This window comes from Apodemus sylvaticus, chromosome 5 (assembly GCF_947179515.1).
Source record: "Apodemus sylvaticus chromosome 5, mApoSyl1.1, whole genome shotgun sequence".
In the NCBI taxonomy this organism is placed as follows: Eukaryota; Metazoa; Chordata; class Mammalia; order Rodentia; family Muridae; genus Apodemus; species Apodemus sylvaticus.
The window spans coordinates 115,360,440-115,373,282 of NC_067476.1; the positions used below are offsets into that span (position 1 = coordinate 115,360,440).

Sequence of the window (12,843 nt, forward strand, 5' to 3'; positions counted from 1 at the left end):
GTTCCAGGACAGTCAGGGCTATACAGAGAAACCCTGTCTTGGAAAAAAAAAAACCTGGGGAGGGGGGAGCAGAAATGTACAGAAACAAGCAGATAAGAGAAAAAAGTAGGGCAAGTCTAAAGGAAAGGGATCTGAGATGGGAAAGAAAGGATTTCTTCAAACAGCTATGCAATGTCCAATAAAGATAACACTGTTTTCCACCTTTAAATGAGTCAATAAGTAAGAAAAGAACAAAAAAAAAAAAAAACCAAAGAAACAAAGAAAAAAGAAAAGAGGAAAATAAAAAGGGTATCTTTACAGATTGGTGCTACTGAGGTGCATGTTCTCTGCTACATTTAAAATGCAAAAGCTAGACCAAGTTTTAAAATCACTGAGGCTCTTACAGACACATTTGTTTTCTAATCCATGGGGGCTAAGTCTATCACTAACATACATTTGGTGAAAAGAATGACCAGAACTGACAACTATGTCTAGATAGTTTATTTCAACAAGAATCAATTCATTTAACTTGTAGAGTCCACCAAGTACACAGAGTTATAAGAACATTATTTCAGTGAAAGTCTGATGACCTAAATAACATTTAAAAACCCTCAAAGTGATTTCTATATAAACGAGAATATATATACCCACTTTCCTTACCTGTGATTGGGATATGTATTATACTTGGACAATTAAAAAGATTTAGAGTATGATAAATTTATATTAAGATAATTAAGAAAATTAAGATAATTAAGAATTTCAAGTTAATTCTTGATTCCAAAACCACATCAAGTGTAAGGTCAGGCTACATCTTAAGGAAACCATCTTACTCAGATTTATGCTCAATGACATTACAGAAAAACTAATTCAACTATTGTTTTAAAGCTTTTCCCTCAAATGGGGGAAATTGAAGGAAACAAAAGAGAAGGAGCATGAAGAAGAGAGTAGGAAGGGGTGGAAAGTCTGGAACTCCCAGGATAACTTTTACTTTCATTGTCAAAAGTTTTAAGTCATAAGGTTTAACTCTCTAATTCTAGCAATTGTTTTCTGTTTGTCATTTCCTCTTACCACAAATCACTTCTGTTTTTATCAATCTGAAAGCAATCCCTACATTATTAAAGCTTAAATGAAATTACAAAAATATAAGAGCCTAGAAACCACTTGCTTTTACAAAAATGAAATTTTCTGGTTGCAAATTTAGAGGTTAAAACAAATATAAATGTGTAACAGTAGCAATTTGAATAAGCAGTTCATTATCCTAGAACCCTATAAATTCAGAGGTTAAGACCACATAAATCAGAAATCTGCAGGAATAGCAAAATTAATGGCCTAAGTAAAACAATCAAATGGTCATACCTAAATCTAGATTTTTTGAACTTTTTCTTGCTAATTGTGACAGGAGGTTTCTCAGAAAAATGCAGACGCAATCTTATTTCAGTCTGGCATGTAAGCCATCCAGAATCCAGTGTTTCGACACCATCTGGCAGGAAAAATAGGAAGGATAATACAATTTATATTATTAAGCGGTCTGGTTATACATATTAAGATATACATATTAAGAATTAGAGTTCCCATTCATATTTCAGTACTGATACTATATAATACTGGTCTTTTCCGAAAATTAAAAATAATTAATGCATTACTCTAATTAAATGTATCACTAAAAAAGAACTTTCATTTGAAATTAGAAGAACAAAGCTAAATGACTACTAATAGTCAGCTACTTAGGGACTTAGGGATAAATTATGAAAGTCTATAAGAATTGCCACTGGAGTTAGAAAGACTGTTAGTTAAGAGGACTGGCTAGTCTTCTAGAGGACCTGGGTTCAATTCCCAGCACCCACACAGCAGCTCAGTTCCAGAAGATCTGACACTCTCACACAGACATACATGAAAACAAAACCAATTAATGCACAATAAATTTTAAAAAGAAGGGCTGGAGAGGTGGCTCAGCGGGTAAGAGCACTGACTGTTCTTCCAAAGGTCCTGAGTTCAAATCCCAGCAACCACATGGTGGCTCACAACCATCCGTAATGAGATCTGACGCCCTCTTCTGGTGTGTCTGAGGACAGCTACAGTGTACTTACATATAATAAATAAATAAATCTTTAAAAAAAAAATTTTAAAAAGAAGATGGCTGGGCACACATTAGATTCAGCATTAGGGCGGCACAGACAAACAGAGTTTGAGGTTGGCCTGGTCTACAGAACAAGTTCCAGGTCAGTCAGGGCTGTACAGAAAAGGAAAGGAAAAGAGGGAAAGGGAAAGGAAAAGAGGGAAAGGGAAAGGGAAAGGGAAAGGAAAAGGAAAGGAAAAGGAAAAGGAAAGGAAAGGAAAGGAAAGAAAAGAAAAGAAGAAAGAAGAAAGAAGAAGAAGAAGAAAGAAGAAGAAGAAAGAAGAAAGAAGAAAAAAGAAGAAGAAGAAGAAAGAAAAAGGAAGAAGAAAGACAGACAGATAGACAGAAAGAAAGAAAGAAAGAAAGAAAGAAAGACAGACAGACAGACAGACAGAAAGAAAGAAAGAAAGAAAGAAAGAAAGAAAGAAAGAAAGAAAGAAAGAAAGAAAGAAAGAAAGAAAGGAAGGAAGGAAGGAAGAAAGAAAAAAAAACAGGCATGGGCAATACACAACTTAGATACCAGGACTCAGGAGACAGAAACAGGTAGGTCTCAGTTTCAGGCCAGCCAAAGCAACAAACTAAGGGAGGGAAGCCGGGAATTTGCAAAACTTCATATAAGATATCCAACTAAAACTAAGTGTGAGACCAGTATTGAAGATTTAAGAAATGAGCAGGACCAAGCTCAGTCAGCTCTGACTCTCACACGAATGTGCCACCATAACAAATGGTGTAGTAACATGCTGTTAACACTGCTTAACTTGAAGTTATACTATTAAAGGTAATACATTTTAAGATATCTTACAAATCAATTTTCAAATATTATTTAAATATTGAATAAAATCAAATTATATTTTTACCCTAAAAGCTAGCTAAAGCTTATTTAATGAGAAGGTAAGTGAAAAAGATAGAGACAAGCCAGAAATGCTACAATTTATAAATATAAAAATAATTAACATGACAGATAATATGTTGTGCATTACAGCTAAAGAAAGCCATTCTCTGGGGGCTGAAGAGCGCTTCTACTTTTACTTTGTCCGAACTATGTTTAACTCCAACTTGAGGGAATTTTCCACCCTTTTTTGGCCTCTAAGAACACCTGTACTCACACAAAATTAAAAAAAATAATCTTAACTGGGAGTGGCGGTAGAAAGGCGGACCATGCTATTAATACATAGTGAAACTCAATCTAAAATAAATGTTCTAGAAAATGTTCAAAAAATCATAGTAGCATAAATGTTATCTTTTGTAAATAATACAAGATTTTAAGAATTAAGTATTTAAGCCATTCAAGCATTTTTTAGACTATACTGTTTTATAATATAACACTTCTAATGAAATAATGGAGTAAGGTTCAATTCCTTCAAATACTGCCATAGCATATATATACTGTTTGTGTTTAACGAAATAGTACAGGCCTGCAAAGAAAGCACACAACTCAACTCTGGTTCAGAGTCAGACCAAAGGCACTTTTACCCCTGTCCCACTTCTGTCCACAGAACCCAGGATGAGACAAGGCAGCACAGCAGTCTGATGGACTTGGGGACTCCCGATCATAGGAAGTTTGAATTCTGAGGATGAAGTACTTACCAGAGCAGAAACATATAAAAACAATTAACATTTTAATATATTTTGAAGATTAAAAATTTTCAACTTAGTTAAAAATTAGTTTTTGAAGAGTCAGTTAGAATTACTAGAACATCCTGGCTGTCTGCATTTATTGTAAACACATTATTTAAACATACAAAATATATAAATTTAGTCTACAAATAATATTTAGCTTTTTAAATGTTTAAGAACCATTATATTTCAACATAATAGTGTTAAAAACAAAATGGTATGCTGCTAACATTTCATACTAATAATATATATAAAATTTTAACCTCTAAAAAAATTTGTACCTAATTGGTACAGTACCATTAATTCAAAATATATACACCATGTGTAATCAAATTAGAGTTAATTAGCATATCTACCTCCTTTACCAGGTATGTCTTTACAATTATGTAAAGTCAAAAATCTAAAATGACCAAGAACTAAATACAAAAGTTTAAAACTATGATAAAACAAAATGCACTTCTCTGTTTTCAAAATTGCGCTGTGTTATCTCAGTGTGCTATATTTATTTCAATGCGATGTTAACAGGTTAATCATATTAAATGTTTTCAAAATTCAGTCTCACTTACTGTGGATTCCAAATTGTCCATCGTCAATAATGATTTCACTTTCTAAAATTCAAGGAAAATAAAAAGCCTAGTTAAAAACTTCATGTGAACAGAATGAATTAGCAATTGAGAATTTAAGTACTGCTTAAAATGATATGTCTATAACATACAGCAGCCTAAAGTGAATAAGCATGTTATTGTACCTCTACATAAGGTATTTCCTTTCAGAAGGCTAGCAAGCAGTGTTGCCCTACAGACCTGAGTGATTGATGGTACACAGAAGGTCCTCTAAAGGTGCCCTAGAGGACTGGGAAGGAGCTCAGCACCCAGACATGAGCCTGACAGCCTGACAGCTGCTGGACAAGAGATGCTTGCTTATGTCTCAGACAGTCCTGGCACAATTATATTAAAATGCTTATAAATAAAATATAAATTAAAATGTGGTGCACTTCCACAGCTTTGCTAATTAATTTTCTCAAACCCCAACAAACGCTTTTACAGACAGCCAAAAGCTTTATAAACAGCATAATTGTGCTTAGAGAGCTGTGGAGAACTACCAAGAATTATTACTAGCACAGCTCCTCACCATTTCAAGATCATGAAAAAAAGATGCAAAGCGTATCTAGTAAAACGTGAACTGTTTCCATAGTGCTCATCCCAGCTTACTTTAAGCAAGCCTGAAATCTGTCAAAACCAATGGGGTGTTTCCTAAAGACTGTCCAGCAGAGTACACAGTATTTATGTTTACCTGCCCCCAAAGCAGAATATTGGTTTCTACAACAGAAATAAAGTCACTTCACTTCTCACAAAGGCAAAATATATTAAATTTCAGGATGCATCCAAATGCATACTGTTTTAAAATACTGTTTTAAGCTCTGTGTTCAATGAGACTATTGTTATTCTAAGATGTTGCCATAAAACTATCTTTACTATCAAAAACACATTAAAACATAAAATGAAAACCCAAAGGAAGATGGAATGAGTCATCTATAAACAAAATGTGCTCTTTAAAGAGGGCAGAGCAGAAATTCCACTTCCTAATCTAAACTAGAAAAACTACAATCTCAATTTTTATTTTCTGTAGGAACTAAAACATGCACTTCTCATACTAATTCAATTCACAAACACAAGTGAGTAGTTTCATATATGTGAAATGGGTTTTAAGATCTATTTTCAGCATAGAAAAGTGAACTAAAAAAAAGAGAAATGCCATTTTTGTCACAGAAAGCAAAAACAAAAACAAAACGAAAAAATACTTCTGATATAAATAATAGCACAGCCAATAGGGAATCTAAACAAACTAGAGAAATATATGTCAACTATAATAAAGAAATGTAAACTCACTTGTTTAATTAGAGGAATATATGTCAACTATAATAAAGAAATGTAAGCTCACTTGTTTAAGCATTTACTCTTATTTAAAAAACAAATGATAACTTTATTAGCATTCAAAACTGAACTTAGATTTTATTTTGGATCAATTTTTCTTAAAATGCTCTCTAAACTAGAGCAAGAAATGCAATGAAGTCATGACTCCTCAGTCAAGAATGTTATTACCATCCAACTCCAGATTGAAATAAGTCTTATAATAATCTAAAACCCCCAAAAATAAGTAGACAAGCATTTCTAATAGTTTATAAAGGCTATAAAAATTTTTGAACAAGATCCATGAACTGCTAAGTGAAATCTAGAGTACCTACAATGCATTACATCCCTAAGCTCCTGTGCAGCACATTAGTAACTTTATGCATATGCCTCAAACAGATTCAGTTAATGCCCATACCTAAAGGGGTTATTGATCGTGGTTGTAGATGAGTCTCCCACTTGTGAACTATGACTTGACATGGACCACCGATAGTCTGCAATTTAAAAGTTAAACGTCTGCAATAATTTCTTATATCTTATTTTCTACCCATGATTCCATTAGATGTTTGTGGCCTATGTCTCACACTAAAAATGAGACCAAGAAACAAGAAATTCATTTTTCTAGTTATTCAATAATATATATCCCAAAATCAGGCATGTACCCAGGTCACAAAACATGATGAAATACTACCCAAAAAAAAAAAAAGCTAAACAAATAAATAAAAAGGAACTAGATGAACTGGCAAAACTCTTAAATCCATTTGAAAATTTATAATATCTATAATGTGGTCTGGGTTTTTTCTTTCTTTTATGAAAATTTAACTTTGCGCCAATATTAATTCTACTATAAATTAAAATGAACACCAATTATACTTTCTTTGGTATGTCAAGGGGTGTTTCTAAGTACTCCCCTGCTCTCCTAGGAAAGACTACATGTTTAAAAGACAGACCTATGAGAGCAGGGCTGGCAAAAACAAGTACCCCAGGACCACTCAGCACGCACTGCTGCAAGAAGCCAGAGCTATGGCAAAGTTCTCTACTTAGGATTACTATGTTTCTTACATGTCTCATAGTACAATAACCTATGTTTGCAAAGAACATGGGAAATCCTAGAAGAATACATGACAGCTAAGTTTGAAAAATGATTGTGATAAAAGGGAAACTAATATCAAATTTAAGTTTTATGCTTTCAAGTTGAAAAAAATTCATACTATACAATTCCCAATGTTCTCATGTTCCCTTACTAGTGAAGAAAATGATGCTGTGCTGACACACAATTTTACAACAAGAATGAACCTACAGCAAAGGAACTTCTGGGCAAACTCAAGGCAGAGTAAGGAAACTTACACTTAAAATTATGTACCAAAATGAAACTACAACCTTATATAATTATTATATTATTATAGTTGATAATTTTAACAAAATACAGATAGAAATTATCCACTGTTGCTCTATTTTAGGTTTATCACTACCAATATAAATCTTTCAACCGAGGAATATAAACTTCTGTGTATATTATTCTTTAGATGGCTCTTCCATTGTTGATTTAATTTGTACCAAATGGTAAGCAGCCAAAAAAATGGACATATTTTTAAACCCATAGTTCCATCACTTATAGCAAATAAGTTATTTTCTTAAATTTGTACAGTTTAAAATTACAGTAGCACTATGGAAGTTTATTCAAATCACTAACATTGCTAGTGAAATGTTCTTTCTCAATACCTCCTTGCCATTATATTAGTCATCTTAAAATATGCTGAGTATTATAATTTCTTTTTTTCTTTTCTCTTTTTGTTTTTTTGATTTGGTTTTTTTTTGAGACATGGTTTCTCTGTGTAGCCCTGGCTGTCCTGGCACTCACTCTGTAGACCAGGCTGGCCTCTAACTCAGAAATCTGCCTGCCTCTCCCTCCCAGAGTGCTGGGATTACAGGTGTGTGCCACCATCACCCGGCTATAATTTCTAATATACTACAAAATTATACTTATTTCTGCATCATCTGCTTAAAACTGTTAAACTTTTAAAACATTTTTTGGGATTGCCAGTATGTGTGTGCACATGCAAACACAAAGACATACTTCCATCTATCATTTAAGCTTCAAAGAAGTCAAACTTTAAAAACAGGCATGTTTCTTACCACTGAAAGCACAGACTGAACTAAGCCTTTCCACATTCACCCCACCTTTCCCTCACTACCTCTTAGCTCTTCTATCTCTTAGCTCTTCCCTCTTCTATCTCTTTAGCTGCCAAAATTGTCTTTCCTTCAAAGATTACTTGAACTTAGATTCAGAGAAAAATTATTTTAGTAACAATTTTAATACCTTGACTTTCACCAATTTTAGCAACAAACCCATTACTTACACAATACAACTGCATAGACTTGAATAGTGAGGAAGAGTCCCAAGGACTAGTTCAGTAAGAAGACCTGTGTCTACAAGCACTCACTATAGACAGACATGTGGCTGGTACACAAAATGCTGAGTGTAAAAGCAAGCAGCACCTTCAGTCCCAGTACTCAGCAGCCAGAGGCAGAGGAATCTCTGAGTCGGGGCCAGCCTGATGTACACAGCAAGTTCCAGACCAGTTGAGGCTACATGATAAGACCCCTGTCTCAAAAACAAAGGCCCTAACTTATAAATACATTGATTTTTTTCTAAGCTGTTGACTATGGCTTTTACTGATTTCACTGATGTGCTTAAAAAAAAAAGGCTGTAATATTTTAAAATTTAAACTCTTAGTGATGATTCAAAAACCTATAATCCTTTATACTAATATGCTAAATATCATTCATTCTTTAAAATTTTTGTTAAAGGACAGTTACATTCTGCAAATGATATGAGTAAGTCCAATAAGGAAATGTTTAAGCTTTTGGAATAAAGTGAAAAGTTTTCTTTGTAGAAAAGGTAACAAGCATTTTATTAACAGTAATACCTACACTTAACTCTCATAATATATAAAATGGAAATATCTCTACACATGTATTACTAACAAATAGTTACAATATTTTCTGAAAAATCTTAATTACCTTCTTTTAAATTTTTTTTAATTATGTGAAGGTATGTCTGCATGTGGGCATGTCCTACAGATGTCCTTGAAGGCCAGAGGTGTCAGATCCCTTGAAGTTGTACCCATAGTTGTGAGCTACCCAATGTGGGTTCTGGGAATCAAACTCAGAGTCCTTAACCACTCAGCCATCTTTCTAACCCCTCTTGTTGCTTTCTTTCCTTTTTCTTTTCTTTTCTTTTTTCTTTTTGGTTTGTTTTTTTTGGGGGGGGGGGCGGGGGGGTGTTTTTGAGACAGGGTTTCTCTGTGTAGCTCTGGCTGTCCTGGAACTCACTTTGTAGACCAGGCAGGCCTCGAAACTCAAGAGATCCACCTGCCTCTGCCTCCCCAAGTGCTGGGATAAGGAGTGCACCACCACCACCCGGCTCTTGTTGCTTTCTTAAATACTTGGATACCACTCAATTACACCAAGCACCAGGAGAAACAACAACATGTAGCTGTGTTTAACTTGTGTCTTTAATACATCAGCAAGCAAAACTGTGATCCAGGTAAAGTTATTGCTTACAGACAAACCTTTAAAAAAATTTTTTTTGAGACAGAGTTTCTCTGTATAGCCCTGGCTGTCCTGGAACTCACTCTGTAGACCAGGCTGGCCTCAAACTCAGAAATTCGCCTGCCTCTGCCTCCCAAGTGAAACCTTAAAATTTTTTACTGATTCTTTTTTCCTATAATTTAAAAAACAACCTGAATGCATGGGAACAGGATCTTTTTTTAACTTTACAATGCCAACAATTATTCAACATTTCTAGTAAGTCCAATAAGGAAATGGTCATTCTGACATGACTCAAATAAAGGAAAATGGATCTTAACCAATGCCTTTGGCATCCAGAACAATATTATTGTATAAAGAAGCTACTCTACAAAGTGAAAACCTAAAAATGAAAAATTATCTCATACCTGACTCACTTGTTAAAGCATTTAAGAAAATAAGAAATGAAGGACAAATAAGAATAATATTTAGTAATTAAATTGTGAGTATTAGCATTATAAAAAAGTGGTATTTTTAGTACATAAAGGTGTTTTCACAAAAATGAAGAAATCAAAAAGTATATTTAAAAAATTGGGTAACATTTCAGTCTGAAAAAAATAATGGATTTTAATAAATTCCTTAAATTTAAATTTTAATTCCTCAACAAAGTAGTTTAAGGCTAGATAGAGAGCTCAAAACACAATGGCTCAGGGGACTAGGTTCAGATTCTAGCATCAACGCATTAGCTCATAACCAACCATAATTGTGATGCCCTTTCCTCTGTTCTCTGGGGGTACTAGGCACACACACAAGTGCACAGACATACAGACACACAGGCAAAATGAAATAAATATTTATTTAAAGCATATTTAGCATAATTGTGAAATCAATGGACTCTGTGGACACACACTGTTCTATTCTAGGAATGTTCATCATCAACTTTGTTTAAATAAATAGAACAGTTTCTACCTGTAAAATTATTAAAATGTAGCGCACTAACATTTTATTCTAACTTCACAACTTCTAAAACATGTAGCTTTCAGAAATTAAGAAAAAGGAAAAGAGGAGGAGGGTCTTACAATATGCTCCCTTCCCTTTGTTCCATAGATGAACATGGAATGTTGCTAGGAATAGACTTTTCTTTAGTGGTCTTGACATTGCCAAGTTGTTCATTCTCCTGTAATAACCCTTCACCTGGGCTCCTATAAGGAACTCCAATTAAATTCACTAGAGCACATGCACATGTGAGCACACACACATGGGGGGTGGGGGGGAGAGAGAACTTTACAACTCTACCAAACTAAAAAAGAACATGCCAAGGAGAAGCAAAGTATGGGATAAACATATGAATTGTGACCCTGTATTCGCTTACAATAAAATTAGTGATTAAATGGGACCTAAGAAGCCTGTATAGCCTTAAATTTATGCATCAGCTCAGCTACTAAATTCTGTAGCTGCCTAGTTAAGCCTCCCACAATTGCTGCCCAGTGGCACACTCTTATGGCCCACTGCAGCTTCCCTATCAACCTAATATTCATAAGATCTGGATTCCACTCATTTGTATATTTTCATGATTCAAGATTCCTTGTATATGTCTACCATTTTTGGCAATATAGTCAAAAGACAAAGTTTCATCATAAAAAAATGTTTCATTTTAAAAGCACCACCAACTTTTAGAAGTGTCACTTTAAGCTGGCACAAAGGGGGAAATGTAGCCATATGCAAGGGGTTTTAGGGTTTTATGTAGCTATTTACTCTAGTCCATGAAAAACATACTTACCAGGGCAGCCCCTGCATCACACGGTACATGTGTACACGATACAGAGCAAGCACCTACTTGAAGAAACACACTCACCAACATATACTGTAAACTTTTGCAAGTATTACAAGGGAAAATTCTGTTACTGTTTAGCAGATGTCCTGCCAATTTTCCAAAAGGAATCAGTGGACTGATTTGTTGCTTTTGGTCACAAATTCTATGAAAATATCAACACTACAGGTTGGTTTACTGTGGCCTGTGTTGACAATAGTTTTATGTAACTATGCCCAAAGTACTTACTGACTTTTAATGTCCAGATTCCCTTTTCCAAATTTAACTTCCCATTACACAATGCTTTTATCAACCAGGACTGAAGACTTCTAGTGACATGAGTGATTTGTTTATCCACACATTGTTCAATTTGATTCGGAAGACCTGACCATGAGGTACAACCGCTAGACCAAATAAATAGATGTTCTTTGTTGCTAGACTATTGTCAAGATAAGCCAACACAATGATCACCCATAATGTAATTTAAGTTCAGTTACTGAATATTTAAAAAATATCCTTATTAAAAAAAACGTAATAGGTGCAAAAGACAGCTGGAGTGGATTTGTCAGCTTTTATGATAGCTAAGAGAGTGAAGAAACTGGTGGTTGCTACTATTTTTCATATGTAAAAGTATCCGATAATTCTCAAAGAAAATAAAATTGCCCAAAGGCCTAGTCCATATTTTGTTCCCCACACATGCACAAGTGAGGCAAAGCTAAAAACCCTAAGGAAGAGAATCATTAAATATATTGATGTCTATAAACTAAGAAAACAAGTTAACATTTTCCTTCTCTGAAACAATCCTAAAATAATAAGCTGTTTGTGGCAGGCAGACTGCGGACTAATCTGTGCTCCAAGTTTTCAAAAACCCTGCCTGATCAGTAGCATCGGTGGGAAGCTCTAAGAGGAATCATTCTTTTTTGGTAAGCATTAAATAATGCAGCCACTTAAGGGATAGATGACTGCCATGGAAAAAATTTTAACTAATTAATATACTTTTCTAAATGTATTTGTACCACAGAATAAAAACAAAATGTAAAACCCTATAATAGTAACTAGTTTACAATGTTACAGAAAATATACACACTAGGTAACACTGGTTAAGACATTGCAGCACATACTTACTATTTTAGTCTTTCAAAAATCCCATGACAATGTCTGTGAACTAGGTACTTACCTGGTTCTCTTTTTTCTTCTTTTTTTTTGTACTAAAATGTTAAGAATTCTATTCCTTATTTGAGAAAAACACACATTCTCATTTTACTTCTAATGTTTTCAAACTTAAATTTGTTACTAAGAAAAGTCCTATAGAAATAAAAAAAATATAGAAAGAAAACATACCTTTGGTTCTAAAAAGCAGCCTCTGAAGTAGCGGTACTTCACTGACACTCCTCTATTGAGAGCAATGACTGCTTTCCACAACATACTGAGGGGTAGGGGGAAGAAAAAGGCATATATCAGTGTCAAAGTAAAATATATGAAGAACTTCCAAAATAAAACTTCCCAAATAGGAACTCTACCCATGCCTTGACTCCAGGCTTGCCCAGTGGGCACTGGGAATGCAGAATTAGCCCATCCTCAAAGAGTCTGCTTTCCTGTGTGGGTGGACAGATATATAAGCAAGGCACATGCACTAAACTAATAAGGCTGGGTAGTGTGTAGCAGGTCTGTAATCCTAGCGCTTTGGAGACAGAGACAGAAAAATTGAGCTCAGAGTCTATGTGGACAGCAGAGCAAGTTCAAGACAAGCATGGGCTACAAGGTAAGATCCTGTGTTTAAAATTTTAAAAAAAATCCCAAATTTGAGGAAGCAAGCTTTGGAGTAGAATCCCCAGTGAAAAAAGAGACTTAAAGGATGAAAAGAAACCAGATACACATTC

At 34.4% G+C, this 12,843-nt stretch overlaps 1 protein-coding gene across 3 annotated transcripts in view; it reads right to left on the reverse strand.

Annotated features, from left to right (window-relative positions):
- Positions 1 to 12,843, reverse strand: part of Gpcpd1 (glycerophosphocholine phosphodiesterase 1) — a 48,303-nt gene that overhangs the window by 22,723 nt on the left and 12,737 nt on the right. For 2 of the 3 annotated variants that reach the window (XM_052183700.1, XM_052183701.1), the window contains exons 4-7: positions 12,305 to 12,389; positions 6,041 to 6,116; positions 4,279 to 4,320; positions 1,336 to 1,459 (exon numbers count right to left, since the gene is read on the reverse strand). In XM_052183700.1, the coding sequence (XP_052039660.1) occupies positions 1,336 to 1,459; positions 4,279 to 4,320; positions 6,041 to 6,116; positions 12,305 to 12,389 (327 nt within the window). Of the gene's footprint in view, positions 1 to 1,335; positions 1,460 to 4,278; positions 4,321 to 6,040; positions 6,117 to 12,304; positions 12,392 to 12,843 lie in introns of those variants that run through there. The other variant, XM_052183702.1, reaches the window with a different exon arrangement.